The sequence below is a fragment of the Macrobrachium nipponense genome, chromosome 20 (genome assembly GCF_015104395.2).
Source record: "Macrobrachium nipponense isolate FS-2020 chromosome 20, ASM1510439v2, whole genome shotgun sequence".
Classification (NCBI taxonomy): domain Eukaryota; kingdom Metazoa; phylum Arthropoda; class Malacostraca; order Decapoda; family Palaemonidae; genus Macrobrachium; species Macrobrachium nipponense.
In genome coordinates, this window is record NC_061089.1 from 73,321,417 (window position 1) to 73,340,195 (window position 18,779).

The 18,779-nt window shown below is 36.5% G+C and overlaps 1 protein-coding gene across 2 annotated transcripts; it reads left to right on the top strand.

The window, feature by feature from the left end:
- The first annotated feature begins 514 nt into the window (after nt 1-514).
- On the top strand, nt 515-17,474 carry LOC135195065 (probable glutamate receptor). 2 transcript variants are annotated; one of them, XM_064221439.1, is made up of 11 exons: nt 515-796; nt 3,074-3,241; nt 4,747-4,976; nt 5,832-5,957; nt 6,943-7,108; nt 9,911-10,152; nt 12,281-12,465; nt 13,676-13,906; nt 14,409-14,587; nt 15,492-15,660; nt 16,918-17,474. In XM_064221439.1, exons 1-11 carry the CDS (start codon nt 732-734, stop codon nt 17,047-17,049), a joined length of 1,893 nt encoding a protein of 630 aa, XP_064077509.1. In that variant the 5' UTR covers nt 515-731; the 3' UTR covers nt 17,050-17,474. The 2 variants fall into 2 exon arrangements, with proteins under 2 accessions (XP_064077509.1, XP_064077499.1); XM_064221429.1 differs by having other exon boundaries at nt 15,492-17,054.
- Nucleotides 17,475-18,779: the final 1,305 nt, after the last annotated feature.

The window sequence follows — 18,779 nt, forward strand, 5'->3', positions numbered from 1 at the left end:
GAGCGCTCTTCATTTTGAGGGCTATCCTTATATATTCTCCCAGTTTTCTGTTAGGGGATATCAGTGTCCCTAAATTTGTATCCTGATCTGATTTATGTAGCGATTTACACATGAATAAATGTTCGGTGGTGTCCTCCTCCACTTTGCATATTTCACAGACCTCGTCCTTAGCCTTTAAGTTCAACATATTCAGTCTGGCTTTCATAATGATACAGGCATCCTTTGTTTCCTGTTCCCTTATGTACTTGTTTTCCTCGAAGTCATCTATGAATCTCAGCTTCTTCATTTCTTTCCTCTTTTCTCTCAAAGTCTCTTGGATATCTTGATTAATTCTTATCTTTATTTCCTTGGAATATTCTCTTAGTCCATTAATGTCTGTATCATATTTGCTGCATATGTTCACCACGCTTTTTGTCCAACATTGCCTATATGGGGCTCTTAACTGATCTTCTACTATTTCTTTTTATTAATCTTTTCTCCTCCGAATTTATGATGTGGAAAAGCATTATTTCCTTATAATCAATTCTGTAGGCTACTGGCCATATGCCGGACTCCGCTATAATTCCCCAATACTGCGTGCCCTTAGGTTGACCACTTTTCTCATTCGTCTCACAATCTTCTTCTTCGAAACAGGAACAAGACTTGAGGCCGATGGATCTCTCCCACGAGTTCCGACGAACGGAGGTGAATTCCATCTGGGTATCCTGGTGCGAGAGATTTATCAGAAGTACATGGATGGCTGTCACGCTCTGCTTGTCAAGGAAGGAGACGACAGTGTTGTCCATTCTGTTTTAAGGTAAAGGGAACTGAGGAATGTTTTTAGGAAATGACATTATCTTCGAATGATGATGTCGAAGTACATACCTGATGATAGGATTATTGTATTAATATAAAATTTCAAATCAAAGTAGCTACTTAAATATTTGACCGGCACTGTAACCAACACACTAAAGCCATCTGAGTTGTCAGTACCACGGGGAACGTCACTTATAAACTGTTATCGAAGACATCTCTTTGATAAACAACAATTATCAGATGAATCATCACACTCTTCTGTGGGATTTTTTCTTTTCAATTTTCTGCAATATTCGAATATTTCCATTTTTCGCCAAGAACTGTTTCCACCTATCGGGAGGATACAGAAATGTCTGTGATAGTCTGTAGATTCTAGTGGATTGGAATTGTGCTAATTCCAAATAGTATTCCAACCCAAATAGCTATGTAGTCTTTCCTCCTACCCCTTCTTCTTCTTCTCAGCTCAATCCCTAGTCGGGATCGCAGTTTTTAGTCGTTCCTCCTAACCCTTGTTCTTCTTCTCAGCTTAATCCTTAGTCGGGATCGTAGTTTTTAAGCCTTTCCTCCTACCCCTTATTCTTCTCAGCTTAATCCCTAGTCGGGATCGCAGTTTTTAGCCTTTCCTCCTATCACTCCTTCATCAAACGTGACCTTCATTCTGAAACCTTTAAGTATATCCGCTGAAATATGTTATCTATTAGTTTTTTTTTTTTTATTATATTCTGACATTAGACCGCTTGTGTGCAGTAGACCAAAGCTACTGGCAGTAGGTCAGTAGGTCGCAGAAATATTAACTAGTGATTGTTAGAAAGTTCATCTTCCAGTTGGGTGACTGGACAAGTATATATTTAAATAAGTCACAGAGCGTGGAAGATTATCTGTTTACGTAATAAAAGGCTCCTCTGATGTTTAATATTTTGCGATATACGTAGTATGCACTAACCGTAGACACATTTAATCTCTCTTATGTTGAATTGCAAGATGAACGTTGGGGATTATGACAAAAGTAAATTCCATTTCACGAAACCAAATGATAATTCAGTAACGACTATGATGTTTATTCGAAATTTTCGATTTTAAAATTTACAAAACCAAATGATAATTCAGTGACGACTCAAATATTAGAAATTTTCAGCTTTAAAATTTACAAAACCAAATGATAATTCAGCAACGACTAAAATATTTATTCGAAATTTTCAGAATCTTAAAATTTACAAAACCAAATGATAATTCAGCAACGACTAAAATATTTATTTGAAATTTTCAGAATCTTAAAATTTACAAAACCAAATGATAATTCAGCAACGACTAAAATATTTATTTGAAATTTTCAGAATCTTAAAATTTACAAAACCAAATGATAATTCAGTGACGACTAAAATGTTTATTCGAAATTATCAGTTTTAAAATTTACAAAATCAAATGATAAAATGTTTATTCGAAATTTTCAGAGGTTTAGAATTGACAAAACCCAATGATAATTCGGTAACGAATAAAATATTTATTCGAAATTTCCAGAGTTTAAATTTACAAAACCAAATGATAAAAACAGTACCGACTAAAATATTTATTCGAAAATTCCAGAGTTTAAAGATTTACGAAACCAAATGATAATAATTCAGTGACGGCTAAAATATTTATTCGAAAGTTTCAGAGTTTTAAAATGTGGGGTCAGTAGTCAGTTTCGTATGTCATCTAGAGGCTGGCAGACGAACGACACCTAATTGGCTATGACAGTCATCAAAGCTTTATATTAAATGAGGAATTTCAGTCTGCTTTATGACGTCGCTTCGTTCGCCAAATGAGGCAACATTTGATAGACGTCTTCCTCGATTAATTTTTACGTTTATTGAAACCGATAATTCATCGGTAATAAATTTCAAGAATCGCACCATTTATATGAACACTGACACACACCATAATTAATATATTTATGTATATATATATTATTATATATATATGTTATATATATATATATATTATATATATATATATATAATATTGCCCCTCTTGACTATGTGTTTGAAATTGATGAAGATCTCCTTTTACTGTACCTCCGTTTATATTCTCTTGCATCCATCTGCCTTACCACCCTCTCTTAACAATTGTTTCATATGCAACCGCAAAGTTTTCCCCCTGTTACACCTTTCACCCCTTCTTACTGTCAGTTTCCCTAACAGGGCCGAATGACCTCAAAGGTCCCAGCGCTTGGCCTTTGGCCTAAATTCTGCATCCTATTGTATTCTATTCTGTTGATAAAGATTCGTTTCTTTTCTAGCTCACTCCGAGATGCCCTCATACCCGAGGCAATTCTGGACTTACGGCTGGTCAGCCTTGACCCCTCCAACGAACTCCTGCTAGATCTCAAACGAGGTGAAAAGGATGTCTTGTGTCGTGTTTTCGTCATCGACATGACCAGCAACTCCAACATTTCACAGGTTATACGGTACGTTCGCCAGATTCTTTTCAACTTTTTTGTTGATACGGTAATCTTCTCGTCTGACAAGGTTTGTCAGGCGTGTTATTTCATTATTATTATTTTTTTTTTTTTTTGGTCTATCACAGTCCTCCAATTCGACTGGATGGCATTTATTGTGTGGGGTTCCAGGTTGCATCCTGCCTCCTTAGGAGTCCATCACTTTTCTTACTGTGTGCACCGTTTGTAGGATCACACTCTTCTGCATGAGTCCTGGAGCTATACTTCAGCCTCTAGTTTGTCCAGATTCCTTCTCAGGGATCTTGGGATCGTGCCTAGTGTTCCTATGATTATGGGTACAGTTTCCACTGGCATATCCCATATCCTTCTTATTTCTGTTTTCAGGTCTATTATTATTATTATTATTATTATTATTATTATTATTATTATTATTAAAAATTCCTCATAGTAGCACGAGTCTTCAAATGGAGAAACAAATCCACAGTTATGTAAATGCACATATATTTAAGTTTAAAACAGATTCCCGAAAGCTATCCTTTCTGTTTTAAACTTAAATATATGTACATTTACATAACTGTGGATTTGTTTCTCCATTATTATTATTATTATTATTGATATGATATTCTTGTATGACAATAGTGTGCCAAAGGTATGTCATATTCTTTTCACTGACTTGAGCGCTGAATGGCTTGATACTGCACCAGTGCTTGGCTTGGTAGCCAAGTTTTCATAAATCAGATCAAATCAGACATTTTCTGTTTTTTTTCTAACAGTACATAACTAACTCGCATATCTTTTTAACAAGAAAGGAGTCCGATTTGTATACTCTCCAACATTCCTAATATATTTTGTGCCTTCATTTTAATTATAAAAGGTTGTATAATAATATTTATGTCAAATCATGACATGTTAAGATTCCTTTTGAATTTACCCAGTATGTGATAAACCATCCGGGATTTATACCGAGCCTGCGATAAAAACACCATAGCAATTAAGGCAGATGTATTTTGACTAAGTCCGTCTTGGTGCTATTTATCGGTTTCAATTATGTGTATTCCTGGTCCTAAAATATTCGGAGCAGGTTGGTGGTTTCAGTCTCACTTTACTGTCTTTTCTCTACTATGTATCACCGATTGTCGGGCGCACAAGACAAAGTTGTTCTTTGTGACGCGAAAGCAAAGTAAACAATCCCAATGGTGTACCTCCTTTCATATTCCCTTTCTTCATCTTACTTTCCACCCTCTCCTAACACTTGATTCATAGTGCAACTGCTTTGAGGTTTTCCTCCTGTTACACCTTTCAAACCTTTTACTGTCAATTTCCGTCTCAGCGCTGAATGGCCTTAGTTGCCCCAGTACTTGGCATAACGCTAAAAATCTATATAAATCCAATAAAATAAAATCAGCCACGAAAGGAAGGTAAACAATCCCAATTTTCGATTCTTACCTCTAGAATGTTCTAGAAACATTAATTAGTATAATTTCTCACTGGTTGATTTTTCATTTTTTTTTCAGATTCTTGGAGAACATTCATCTGTTTCTGATTCCGAAAACTCACCTCTTGTTCATCGGCCCCAGAGAATTCGTCCAGGAGACTCTGAAGGACAAGGCCCTTTGGAACACCGTCCAGGCATTTTACTTGGCATTGCAGGAGAACAACGAGAGCGCCAGTGATAATCCCACCAACAGGCAAAGTTTGGTCGTGGGTAAACGAGGCCTTTTGTCTGTGACACCTGAAGATCATGGTAAGGTGAACATTGTTTGTAGTTTAACTGTGAGTTTCTGTTCTTTTTTTTACTGTTTCCTAAACTGTAATTCACTTCAGATGAGAAATTATTCTCGTTTTCATATTGTTCATCTTGTGTTCATATCAAAAACAACTGCAGGTCATCCTTTCTTTTGGAAAGAGAGTAGAGAGAGAGAGAGAGGGAGGATCTGAGGAGATGATGGAGAGGAGAGACGAGAGAGAGAGAGAGATGAGAGAGACCGGCGAGAGAGAGAGATGAAGAGGAGAGAGAGAGGAGAGGAGAGTGATTTTCTGTTAACTGTTTCCCAAATTGTAATTCACTTCAGATGAGAAATTATTCTCGTTTTCATATTGTTCATCTTGTGTTCGTACAAAAATCATCCACAGGTCATCCTTTTTTTTTTTTTAGAGAGAGAGAGAGAGAGAGAGAGAGAGAGAGAGAGAGAGAGAGAGAGAGATTTCTGTTCTTTTGTTGACTGTTTCCCAAATTGTAATTTACTTTAGATGAGAAATTATTCTCGTTTTCATATTGTTCATCTTGTGTTCGTACAAAAAACAACCGCAGGTCATCCTTTTTTTCTAGAGAGAGAGAGAGAGAGAGAGAGAGAGAGAGAGAGAGAGAGAGAGATGCAGCTTATAATCAAAATTTGTAAGGGCAAACTCGTTTTGTTTTTTCCTTCTCCTTCTTGATGCAACCTCTTCTTATGCTAACTCGCATTATCTTGTGTCATTCTACTTAATCAATTAAAGCCATTAAGACCTTACTTAGAAGAGAACCAAGAACGAACTAGCTGATTTGTAATGTCAAGTCAAATAAAATATAACACGATCCCATACAATCTTCGGATTTCAGAGAAGACGAAGAAAGTGACCATCTATAAACGGTGCTTCTTGTGCAACAACGGAGAGGTGGGAATCTACCCCGTCCAGGAATGGAATCCCGTAAGGGGGCTGCTCAGACTGCATCAGTTGTTTGACGGTAAGAATCTGAAGAGAAGTCCCTGAATCCTAGTGCGTGGTTTGAAAAGAGATCCTTGATTTATAGTGGTGAAAAGTCCTCAATTTATTTTGATGTAAACATCCTTAATTTATCGTGATTAAAAATCCCTAATTTTTCGTGATTGGAAATCTTTAATTTATCGTGATTAAAAATCCCGAATTTATCGTGATTAAAAATCCTTAATTTATCTTGATTAAAATTCCCTAATTTATCGTGATTGAATATCCTTAATTCATCGTGATTAAAAATCTTCAATTTATCGTGGTTAAAAATCCTTAATTTATCGTGATTAGAAGTCTGATTTATCGTGATGATAAATCCTTGATTTATCGTGATAAGAAAATCCCCAAAATTTATCATGATTAAAAATACTTAGTTTATCGTGCTTAAACATCCCTAATTTTTCTTGATGAAAAATCCTTAATTTATCGTGATTAAAAAATTCTTTTATTTATCTTGATGAAAACTCCTTAATTTAGCGAACTAAAAATCCTGAATTTATCGTATTTAAGCATTCTTAACTTATCTTGATGAATAATTCTTAATGTATCGTGATTAAAAATCCGTAATTATTGATGAAAAATCCTTAACGTATCTTATTAAATTTCCTTAATTTTATCATCATTAAAAATCCCTAATTTATCGTGATTAAAAAATTTATTTATCTTGATGAAAAACTCGTAATTTATCGTGATGCAAAATCCTTGTTTATCTTGGTGAAAAATTCGTAATTTATCATTATGCAAAATCCTTTAATTATCTTGATGAAAAATTCGTAATATATGGTGATTTGTCGATCTACATTAAAATAGCTTTTAAGTTATCGACACAAGCTCAAAATTCACGAATTATATTCGACCAGGAAGTATTTCTATAAATTTGAGACGTATAAAAAGAAATATTTAATTAAAGGAGGATAAAAAGATGAAGTTTATATGTAACTTAAAAGCCCTACTTTCCTCAGAACCCTTCAGGAACATGTTAGGGCACAGACTGAACATCGTGAACCTCGACTGGTACCCCTTCGTCGACTTCGTCAGGGACTCCAACGAAGTGTCCACCACTGTCACGCCCTTGGACTCTGTCGATGTGCGGATGCTCCTCGCCATCTCCAAGGCTTTGAATTTCACGTAGGTATAGTAGACAACTTATTTTTGAGATATCTGCCTTGCTCGATGATTTTTATATTTTCTATATGATGTCTAGTTGGTTGGAATATCGCTTTATCAATTTGTCCGATTTTGGCAAAATGTCGAATATGCATTTTTTTTAAAAATTATATTTGAGGTAATTTCATCGACGGTGATTTATTGACTTCTTGTTTCAACAAGGTTGCTAGTCTGTCCCTCTCATCATTCAGGAACTTTGGAGAGAGAGAGAGAGAGAGAGAGAGAGAGAGAGAGAGAGAGAGAGAGAGAGAGAGAGAGAGAGTGGAGGTCGGGGGTGACTTGAAATATTGCTGAAACAAGAAGTCAATGATAATATATCACCATCATCGATTTAGCTAACTCAGATAATTCAACACTTTGATTAATGATAGCACTTATCTGTATCAGTATCAGCTGTGAGAAGGTACTTTTAAAAGATATGTCCGGTACTCTGCATTCATGTGTCCTTCTGGTCTGCAGTTTACTTAGACGAAATGAAAAATGCAGCTAGCCGACAGGAATCGATATACCCGTCCCTCTTCGTATGCCATGAATCATTGTTTGTGCACTCCTTGTTATGCCTTTGTGACGTCACGTTCATGATTAATGCCGAGGCGAACAAGCTGTGCGAGCGCGCATACGCGCGTAAAGGTACAGGGCCAAGGTTCTTCCTCAGAGGGGGAAATGAGCTACAGAGGAAGAAGTTAAGTCCAGATCTCGATAAAATCCTCACGTTTCAACTGTAGAATTCTGTTTCTATAAGAACGTAAATAGGACGAAGTTTGGAAATTTTGGAAATATTGTTGTGAAGAAAAAAACAGAAGAATCACTGAAACAGGAAAGTCTTAATAATCCTTAACTGTGTAATATGTCATTAGCACTTTTATTCTTGTTTTGTATCCACTTTGAGAAAATAGGTATGATATTTGTTGAAGACAGTGATTCCCAATCGTTATACCTGCCAGGAATCACTGAAACTATTTTCATATATATGTAAAATCTACTGGTCAGTTTGGCAAGGTCACCTCGTCGTGATTATAGTATCGCGGGTTCGTTTCCCGCCACCGGACATCATGATTTCTTTCGTATTTCTCTGAAGTTGGATCTCGAGGCTTTGTAGTGACAAGCGTATCCAAAAAGCAGCAAAGAATTTAAGTGAGAAGTTAAGAGGGCATTGTGGCTATTACATTTACATACATACACACACACACACACACACACACACACACACACACACACATATATATATATATATATATATATATATAATATATATGTGTGTGTGTGTGTGTGTGTGTGTGTGTGTGTGTGAGTGTGTGTGTATATGTAGTATGTATGTGTGTGTGTGTGTGTGTGTGTGTTAACTCAGAATAAAATTCAGGCCATTGCTATTCGAGCTGCGTAAATTCAGACCATTGTAATACATATTGATTCAACGATTTGTTGCAGAACCCACGATAATATATTGGTCTGCAGAAGCATTGTTGGTAATCGCTGACTTAAGACATCATTTAGAGAATGGCATAAAATATGGACTTCTTGTTAAGCAAGGGAATGTCTTTCAATTTGATTAGCGAATTATATTCGTAGTGACATGGTACCAAAATCTGACCTAACGCGTTTATCTCTCTATAAACTTCATTAGGACCATGAAAACAAATTAGTAGTAAACTAATTAGGTGAACCAGCAGCGCTAACAAATTGCATTTACTGCAATACGGTATACGTTGTATACCAGCTGCTAAATTCCGGATGTTTTTATCGCAGTAAGGTGTCATTATATTCTTTTCCTGTCTTTGTTTTAACTTTCATAGTTACTCTATTCGTTAACAGTTCTGTGATATTCCACGCAAATCCGACGTGGTGAAATAATCTGTGAAATATAACTGGATAATTCTGGTTTTGGGCATGTTACCACTTTATTATAGGAAAGGTAGCAATTGTATATTGAAATGCACACACACACACACACACACACACACACACACACACACACACACACACACACACACACACATATATATATATATATATATATATATATATATATATATATATATACATATATATATATTGTGCCTTTTTCCACCATAGCTGTAACCACAATACTTGAGTAACAGCTAAGTACATAATTTTTACCTTAGGACAAAAGGGGCATAGTAGTGAGATTATAGTTTTGTATATATAGAGTACTCTCATTGATGTGATAAGTGGCAACCACGGGATTATGAGGTAGATATGTGATCATAACATAAGGCTATAATGAGGGTAGGCTATTGGGTAAGTTTTGGTTGTACCCATCTGCAAAAAAACTCAAAATACAGACCTCGCACAGGCCTTTTTATTATTGCCTTAGTGTAGCGTAATATTTTTCCTCATGAATACATAAACTTGATATCTTACTTTTTATTCACGAGACAGATCCAGATATTTGACTTCTTGCTCACGAAACAGATTCCAGATATTTGACTTCTTGCTCATGAAACAGATTCCAGATATTTCGCTTCTTGCTCACGAAACAGATTCCAGATATTTCGCTTCTTCCTCATGAAACAGATTCCAGATATTTCGCTTCTTGCTCACGAAACAGATTCCAGATAAGGTTCCAGGTATTTGACTTCTTGCTCACGAAACAGACGACAGATAAGATTCCAGGTATTTGACGTCTTGATCACGAAACAGATTCCAGATATTTGACTTCTTGCTCACGAAACAAATTCCAGGTATTTGACTTCTTGCTCACGAGACAGATTCCAGATAATTCACTTCTTGCTCACGCAACAGCTTCCAGATTCGGGTGCCGTGGGACGAGCAGTGGGGGACATCAACCCCGTCGGGAAACTGGACAGGAATGATCGGAACTCTGCAGCACCATAAGGCCGACTTCGCCATGTCAGTCAGTTACCTGACAGGCCGTATGAAAGTGGTGGACTACTCCAGGATCTACGTTTCTGAGCCCATCGTGATGGTGATGGCCAAATCGCGCCCGCGGCCCCCTTACCTGGCGCTTATTCAGCCTCTCAAAGGTAAGGGAGAGGGTAGGGGCCGATTGGCACTTGGCGTTGGCAAAAGGTAGAGGGGCAGATTGGCCCTTGGTGTTGGCACTTGATTATAAAGATGATACGTATTATGATTTATTTAAATTGGGGGTTTGATTGATTTGCGATTATTTAAAGGATGTTTTGATGAGTTTGTTATGTACGTAATAAATTTTTTTCGTCAAGCATATTTTATTCACGCTTAAATTCTATCTTTCTAGATCCATGACTGATATCATCATTGATTTTCATACCATGTATATATATGTTATATCTCGCGTGGACGCACACACATATGCACCCATGCACGAAAAATAATACGCGTGTGGAAAATAGCACAACCTCCTGTCATATTATGCTACATCTCCTTTGCGGTCAAAATGAAGTAAATGACCGTACAAGGCAGTAGTATAAGAATGCAAAAAATAACAGAGGAGGGTGGAGTCGGTTAGTATGATAATAATATCATGATATTATTATTAGTGGAAGTGGTTCCGGCTGAGGGTGAGGTCTATACACACATATATATATATATATGTGTGTGTATATATATATGTTATATATATATATATATATATATATTAAGATATATATATATATATATATATATACTTTTTTTTACAATCAGGAGCCTTTGAAGAGAAGAATAAAAATTCCCAAGGTTTTATCTAACCAATTTCTTGCTTGGCAATAAACATTAGACCAATTAACGGTATAGTTATGCGACGTAGAGTTGTTTTTAATCATTTTTGCAAGAGATGATATAAACGCATGCTGACGGTTCCTTCTTATTGTGGCATAGAAGAGTAGGATTTTTTTTTTTTTTTTTTTTTTTTTGCGTGTATGCCCAGATGTTTCGTGGGCCTTTCTATACCCTATGTGTATGGCAACGCCATTCTGTTGCTAAGATGAAATGGTTGTTGCCTTCAAATATAAAGTTTTAGCTTTTTTGACGATCTCAAAGATGATAGCAAGGCGTAACGGTTGAGATAGGCGTTGGCTACATAACTATCGTAGCATAGGTAAATTTCTCTCAGGAAAACATTGCAGGCCACCACTATTTATACATTATCGTCACGGAGAGTTAGTCAAATGAATGTTTTAGGACGAGAATGTTATCTTTCTGTTTGATGTAAAATCGTAATATTTCAAATCCCTTATTGTTTTTAAAACTTTATTTACATTCGCCCATTCTGATTTAAATTCGACTCCATAAACCGGGGGCGATCTTAAACTGTTAAAAAGAATTTGAAAATCTCATCTTTCATTTTAGCAAGCATGTCAACTTTGTGGTTTTCCGCGTTGAAAGTTCGCTTAGAATACCGTTCCCCGTCCAGCACATTTTCTTCGTGAACGAATCTGAATACCAGGAAACAACTGACGGGATCTTTACTACGTTAGACGTCGAACCGTGAATTATATTGCCACCTTCCTCGGCGCAACTACCCAGATGATACGTCATATAACTTACCTTGAGAAATACACTGCCACAAGGGAGCGTAAATTATTCAGAACACGACTGTAGAATAATGTAAATATAGCTTTAACTTGAGTATACCTTAGTTTACCCAGACCACAGATCTGATTAACAGCTCTCTTAGGGCTGCCCTGAAGGGTTAGATAGTTTTACGTGGCTAGGAACTAATTGGTTACCTAGCAACGGAACCTAAAGCTTATTGTAGGTTCAGAACCACATTATATCGAGGAAATGCATTTCTGATCACCAGAATCAAGTTCCTCTGATTCCCCGTTGGCTGAGCTGGGAAGCGAACTCGCGAGCACGTAAGCCACTCGTCCAACGAGGAACTAATTACATATATATATATATATATATATATATATATATGTGTGTGTGTGTGTGTGTGTGTGTGGTGTGTGTGTGTGTGTGCGTGTATATATGTATATATATATATATTACAAATATATATATATATATATATATATATATATATATATATATATATATATAGATAATATATATATATAAGATCTTGTAGCTACTCCAGTGTTTCACTTTCTTTCGTGGCTTATACCTTTATTTATGCATTTATCACGTTCCAAACTTTCGTGATTCAGTTATATATAATCTTAACGTATTAATAAATCAATAACACAGGATCGCTATGGGCTGCCGTTGTGGTCTCGAGCATAACAGCTGGTTTTGTCTACTGGGCTCTGCATCTGGGCTGGAAGAAATTATCCGGAGGGAAAGCCAGGAGCTTTGAAACTTACATCTTCGACACCTGGAGCATTCTGTTTGAAGAGCCGCCTCCCATGGTGCCTGAGAACATCTCGGGACAGGTGAGTTGCCCATCCAGATTTGGTGGAAGCTCTTCGAACTGGAAATACTATTATTATTATTATTATTATTATTATTATTGAAAGATTTTGCTGCATCAGCTGCATTCAACTTGTAAATAGTCTTCTCTATTTTTCTAATAATAGCTTTCTCTCTGCTATTACAACTGCCGAGTATTGCGCCGATATTACTCATCAGGAGGAGCCACTATATTAACTTGTATTTTGACCTATTTGTTCATTTACTGTAACAAATAGATAAATTTGTAACCATTATCCCTGAAATTGACTGCTCCTGATGAATAATATCGGCGCAATACTCGCCAGTTGTAATAGCAGAGAGAAAGCTATTATTAGAAAAATAGAGAAGACTATTTACAAGTTGAATGCAGCTGATGCAGCAATATCTTTCAATAAGACTTGTTTGAAAGAGTGTCTCCTTCCAATATATTATTATTATTATTATTATTATTATTATTATTATTATTATTATTATTATTATTATTATTATTATTATTATTGGGAAAATATAGAAACCTCTTACTGTTTGAGTGAGCACTTAGCTGAGCTAACCAGAATATCGAGTTCATTTTTGCCCATATTCGCCATTTCATTCTTCAGTGGGACGATTTGCTGAAAGCAACAGATGACCAAAAGTATTCACGTAGTGCTCATGAAATGAAAGTGTAGCTCGGTAAATGGCATTGCCATCTGTGCCAAAAATCTGGTATAGTTTCGCTTAGTCAGGGAGTAAGCCCACAAACTAATTTGTTGTTGTTGTTGTTATTCTTGCTGTTGTTGTTCTTGTTAGGTGGTTAGGAAAGGTCTATGGCAAAGCCTAAAAATGTCTGAAAAGGGTGTTTTGCGTTGAGTTAAAGAGACAGGAATTTTAGGATAGGATATTTATGATTTGCTTATTAGAATGAAAATGTTAAAAGATAAATAATGGTCATGTTAAAACAGTACAGAACAATTATTTATAATGAAATATATTGTATTTATTTTAATTTTCGTTGGTGAAAACGCATTATTTAACCGTCGATTTTAGCACGCCACCCGAGTAAGCTGGAGGTCGGATCACGACTTATACGTGTATTCGAGCGTATTTATTTTAATTTTCGTTGGTGAAACAATGTGCTACATGACCTTAGATTTTAGCATGCTGCGCGAGTAAGCTGGAGTCGGCTCACGACTTATACGCGTATTCTCTCAGTTGTTTGTAGGCTGGTGGTGGATATACTGCACGCTGATTGTCACAGTGTACAAATCCGCTCTCATAGCCCACCTCTCCGTCCCTGGGAAGTCGAGTACCATCGACTCCTTCGAGCAACTGCTGCACATGGACGGGTGGACGTGGGGATTCGAGAATCCGCATGACGCCGCTTGGGAGTGGTTCAAGACGAATGAGAATCCTACAGTCAAGCGAATCTACGAAAAAATGGAGGTGAGAAGTTTTCCAACAAGTCTCTCTCTCTCTCTCTCTCTCTCTCTCTCTGTAGATAATTTCACCAGTCTGTAGTTGATGCAGACTAATCTCTCTCTCTCTCTCTCTCTTTATTTCTGTAGATAATCATCTGTCTGTAGTTGACACAGACTAATCTCTCTCTCTCTCTCTCTCTCTCTCTCTCTCTCTCTCTCTCTCTCTCTCGTGCACAAATACACACACAGTGCACCTCACGCGGTGCACTGTGGGCTTTGCTTTAAGTTCTCTACAGTGTCCTTTCGGCCCCTAGCTGCAACCCCTTTCATTCTTTTTACTACACCTCCATTCATATTCCTTCTTCCACCTTACTTTCCACCCTCTCCTAACAGTTATTTCATAGGTTTTCCCACCTGTTACGCCTTTCAACCTTATTACCGTCAGTTTCCGTCTCAGCGCTGAATGACCTCATAGATCCCAGCGCTTGGCCTTCGGTATACCTAAATTGGATATTGCACTCTTCCAGATCCAAGGCTACGAGGAGCAGATGAAACGGGTGCTGACCAGCAACCACGTCCTCATCATTTGGAAGTACCGGATCATGTCCATCATAGCGACGTCCTACACGAACAAGTTCGGTTACGCCCCTACGTACTTCGGGCAGACGGAGTACTTCAACTACGGAGGTTACGGATGGGCTTTTAGGTACGACTCCAGACAGGATTGAGAGAGAAGTGTTCGACACCTCATTTTAGACCCAAAGCACGTCAGGGTTGAATTTTTGCAACTGAATTGCATTGGTCTGAAACCACATTAGTCTCGCTCACAAAAAAAAGACAAATATACAGTTTCCATAGGATGCATATTTATGCTATGTATTTCCTGCGTCGATTATTATGATAGTCGTTACTCCGCCAGATTGTGTAAACAAGTCGGTCATTCAGTACCGCATTTTCTTTATGCAATAAATCCCGTCCTTTATATATATATATATATATATATATATATATATATATATATATATATATATAAAGAGAGAGAGAGAGAGAGAGAGAGAGGTATGAGTATAGAATGAACTTATAATGGCTCTCAACTGTCACCTACTCGTATTGAATCCTTTTAAGATGAATAACTGTCCCTGGAATTTGAGTTTTGTGTATATACAGTCGTATTTATTACAAAACTAATGTAACTATCTAGAGTATTTGTTAATTCTTCGATTCTCGGGCATTCCATTGAGGTGTGAGAGATGTGCATTTCTGGTGATGGAAGTTCACTCTCGACGTGGTTCGGAAGTCACGTAAAGCCGTTGGTCCCGTTGCTGAATAACCACTGGTTCCATGCAACGTAAAAACATCATACAAACAACAAGAAAAAACAAACAAACAATATAATTGGTCCGAACTAACATGATATAAAGTCCAACAATATTTTTTAGCAACAGTGGTTGATGGCAGCAAGGGCATGCGGTCGTGAAAATCCCTTTGCCAAGCAATAAACTGTTCCTGATGTTTTGAGGAATATGAGCGGGAAAGCAGAAGAAGAAGAAGAAGAGTCCAACAATCACCTGGCATGGCTTTTAACAAACTTTGAAACTGTCCACCCGCAGGAAAAACGCGCCCTTCCGGCCTGCTATCGACCTGATGAAACAGCGACTGATAGAAGCTGGACTCATCAAGCAGTGGGTGAAGGAGATGCTTGGGAAACCGAAGGTCGAGCCTTGTCAAGGGAGCGATTGCCACAAGAAGGCTGAGAAGCCTTACCTCGGTGCTGTGGAGGTAATAAGAATAATAATAATAATAATAAGGGGTTTGGTTAAGTTAGGTTTTGCATTCTTACGCTTAGATGCCATGTCGTCATGGAGATTAGTTGTTTGCTTGAAATTGCGTATAGATTCTTACACTCACGCGTGTTAAAGTTTATTGTACCTCAGTATTTGAGTTAGGTTTTTTTATTCCAACGCTTAGATGCCAAGTTGCGATGGAGGTTAAGTGCTTCCGAAGATACAAGATGTCATAGAGCAGATCAGATAGACACTAATTTTATTATCTTGACTTGTTTTTTTTTCAGTACAAGCTGTCATAGACTTGATAGACTATAATTTTATTACCTTAACTGGTTTTTTCTGATTCATGATCCTGATTGATGGAAAATAGCTATTATAGTTGAGTGGAGTCAAAGCCTGCCTGCTTTAGTTCATTATTTATTTTGTGGCAGTCATGAAAATAAAAAAATTTATCAGTCACATCTGTCCATTTGATAAATACGATTTCAATGAAATGTGGATTTCGAAGGTTACATTCCTTATATAGAGACGCCATTGGTAATTTCACTTGTTAAGATTGAAAAATCGTTAGAAATTTTGCTTGCTTTTAAAGCATGTCGATGATGAAATGATAATCATCTCAGACTCCGCTTGTATTTGATCAAAGATGTTAACTAACTGATCCATTCACTTAATTTTGACTTATAACATTTGGTTATTCAGGTTTTTTTATTAATTTTTTTTAGTAGATTTATGCTTCATTTTCATTTTTGTGCTATTTGGAAAATTACCATTAAAACAAGACCACCAGTTTTTCGTCTTATGAAGAGTGGTGTCAAGATATATTTGGGATATAAAGAGTGGTGTAAAGATATTTTTGGAATATAAAGAATGTTGTAAAGATATACTTGGAATAGCATCTAGAGACAAATTCTGTTAACCTTTTCCTTTAACCAAATGTCAGCCTCACTTGAAATCTAGCGCTAGAAGCGCCTCAGTAGCGTGATCGGTATGGTCTTGGCCTGCCACCTCGGTGGCCGCGAGTTCGGTTCTCGGGCATTCCACTGGGGGGTTAGAGATGTATGTATTTCTGGTGATAGAAGTTCACTCTCGACGTGGTTCGGAAGTCACGTAAAGCCGTTTGTCCCGTTGCTGTATAACCACTGGTTCCATGCGACGTAAAAACACCATACAAACAAAAACAAACTTGAATTCTAGCCGCCGTTTCTTTAACTCTAAGTAATATATTCCTTCATCTCTCACTCTTCAGAACAAGGAGGACAAAGTGGTTTTAGGCCTACTCCATCTCCAAAGCATTTTCTTCCTGCACTTACTGGGATGTGTCGTTGCCACTATGGCTTTCGTCGGCGAACACGTATACAACATGTTCCAGGAAAAGTAGTACCAGTAAACGATGTACCAGGAAGAGTAGTACCAGTAAACGTCAAAGGTTCTGCCTGCAGTTTAAGAAAGTGTGAACGTATATATACACATGTATACACAAATACCTGTATACACGCATACAGCCCATGTGCTTGTTGTACGTAGGTAGGTAGGTAGGTTAGACTTTGATCATTCACGAAATGAACTGTATTGTAATTGATTAGACTGACATCGTCGATATAGAACTGAAAAATTCGAGGGCTAAATGTACTAATATACTTATGTTCTTATGTGATGATATGAGATTAGTTTACTAACACTAATTAGCAAGGTCATCAGGTAATATAGAGCCGTGAGTTAAGTTTGGTTAAATTTTGTTTTTCCGTCTCATACATGAATTTAAGCCTAATATTTTACTGTTTATTGTTAGGACAATAAATTTTGTCGTGCATCAAGCAGGTTTTCATTTTCCATTCGAAAATGGGGTCTGGATGTGACAGTGTCTTGCAGAACAAGATACTAACTCAGTCTAAAGCGTAATATATAAAAAGAAAAAAAGAGAAAAAACTTCTCCACTGTATAAATCAGCAATTGTTGTCAATCTAGGTAGTCATGTAAATGAATGATATTTTTTATTTATATGGGATTTAATAAACTGACGTCATGAAGGTGAAATGATAAATGTAAAATAGATAACAACGCAAAAGGAACACCATTTATTTCATCAAACGAAGAAGAGGAAGAAGAAGTAGAAGAAAAAAAAAAGTAGAAGTGGCGGTTAATAGCATCATTCAAGACAACGATGAGGTTGAAGGCGATGGAAATAAAAAATATTTTGTCTACTTTCCATTAACACACGAAAGCGTCTATACAACTGAATGCATCAAGACTTAAAAGAAAAAAAAAAGTGAAACGAGCAAGCTAGTTTTTAAGTCTATAAACAACAAAGATTCAGATGCTGCTCAGAATTGTTATTATAACTCTTATCTTTGAAATTTATCCCCTGCAAAAATTGAAAAGTCATGATTTAGATAGTTACAGAACTTGTGCATTTTGAGGATCATGGCTTCCCGGATCATTTCTGCTTCTATACAGTATTTTGAAACGTTTGCAACATTTGATATCGGAACAATGCGGGATTGGTTTATCGGGAGGCATCTACTATATTCTGAGCTGCTGGATGTGCATTTATTGGGAGACGTGTAATTTATATAATATCAAAAGGCTCGCGTCTCTACATGTCGAAATGTTAGCAACTTCAATCATGTAACAGTCCCAAGACTTTGTCGAAGTCTATGGAAAAAATTTTTTTTTAACTAGAATATCTAAAAGAATGAGAGAATATTTAGATTGATGGTTTCCAAAAATAACTTATACCAGAATCGGTAGGTGACGGTGTATACGTATACTTTGTGGACTTAGCGACTGATTACGTGGTGTATGCATATATTCATATTTCAATTTATTTCACGAGTGTACATTATATATATATATATATATATATATATTTATTTATTTATTTATTTATTTATATTTATATTTATTTATTTATTTATTATTTATTTATTTATAGCAGGAGTTTTAATGCCGCTTATAAAGGTATCTGAAAATCTTATTAAAAATCTAACATTTTGGCGGAACATTTCCCTTAAATGAACAACAATAAATTCGACACTTACATCCGTTGAACTATGCTAATGATAAATTATAAATCAGATTTGTATTAACAGTATAATATAGGAAGGATAA

Bases quoted from the DNA above. Each gene is read 5' to 3' on its own strand.
- LOC135195065 (XM_064221429.1), top strand. From the start codon at position 732: ATGGATGGCTGTCACGCTCTGCTTGTCAAGGAAGGAGACGACAGTGTT. The intron at 13,907-14,408 runs GTGAGAAGTTTT...GCACTCTTCCAG, and splicing joins GAATCTACGAAAAAATGGAG to ATCCAAGGCTACGAGGAGCA. The intron at 14,588-15,491 runs GTACGACTCCAG...GTCCACCCGCAG, and splicing joins GGTTACGGATGGGCTTTTAG to GAAAAACGCGCCCTTCCGGC.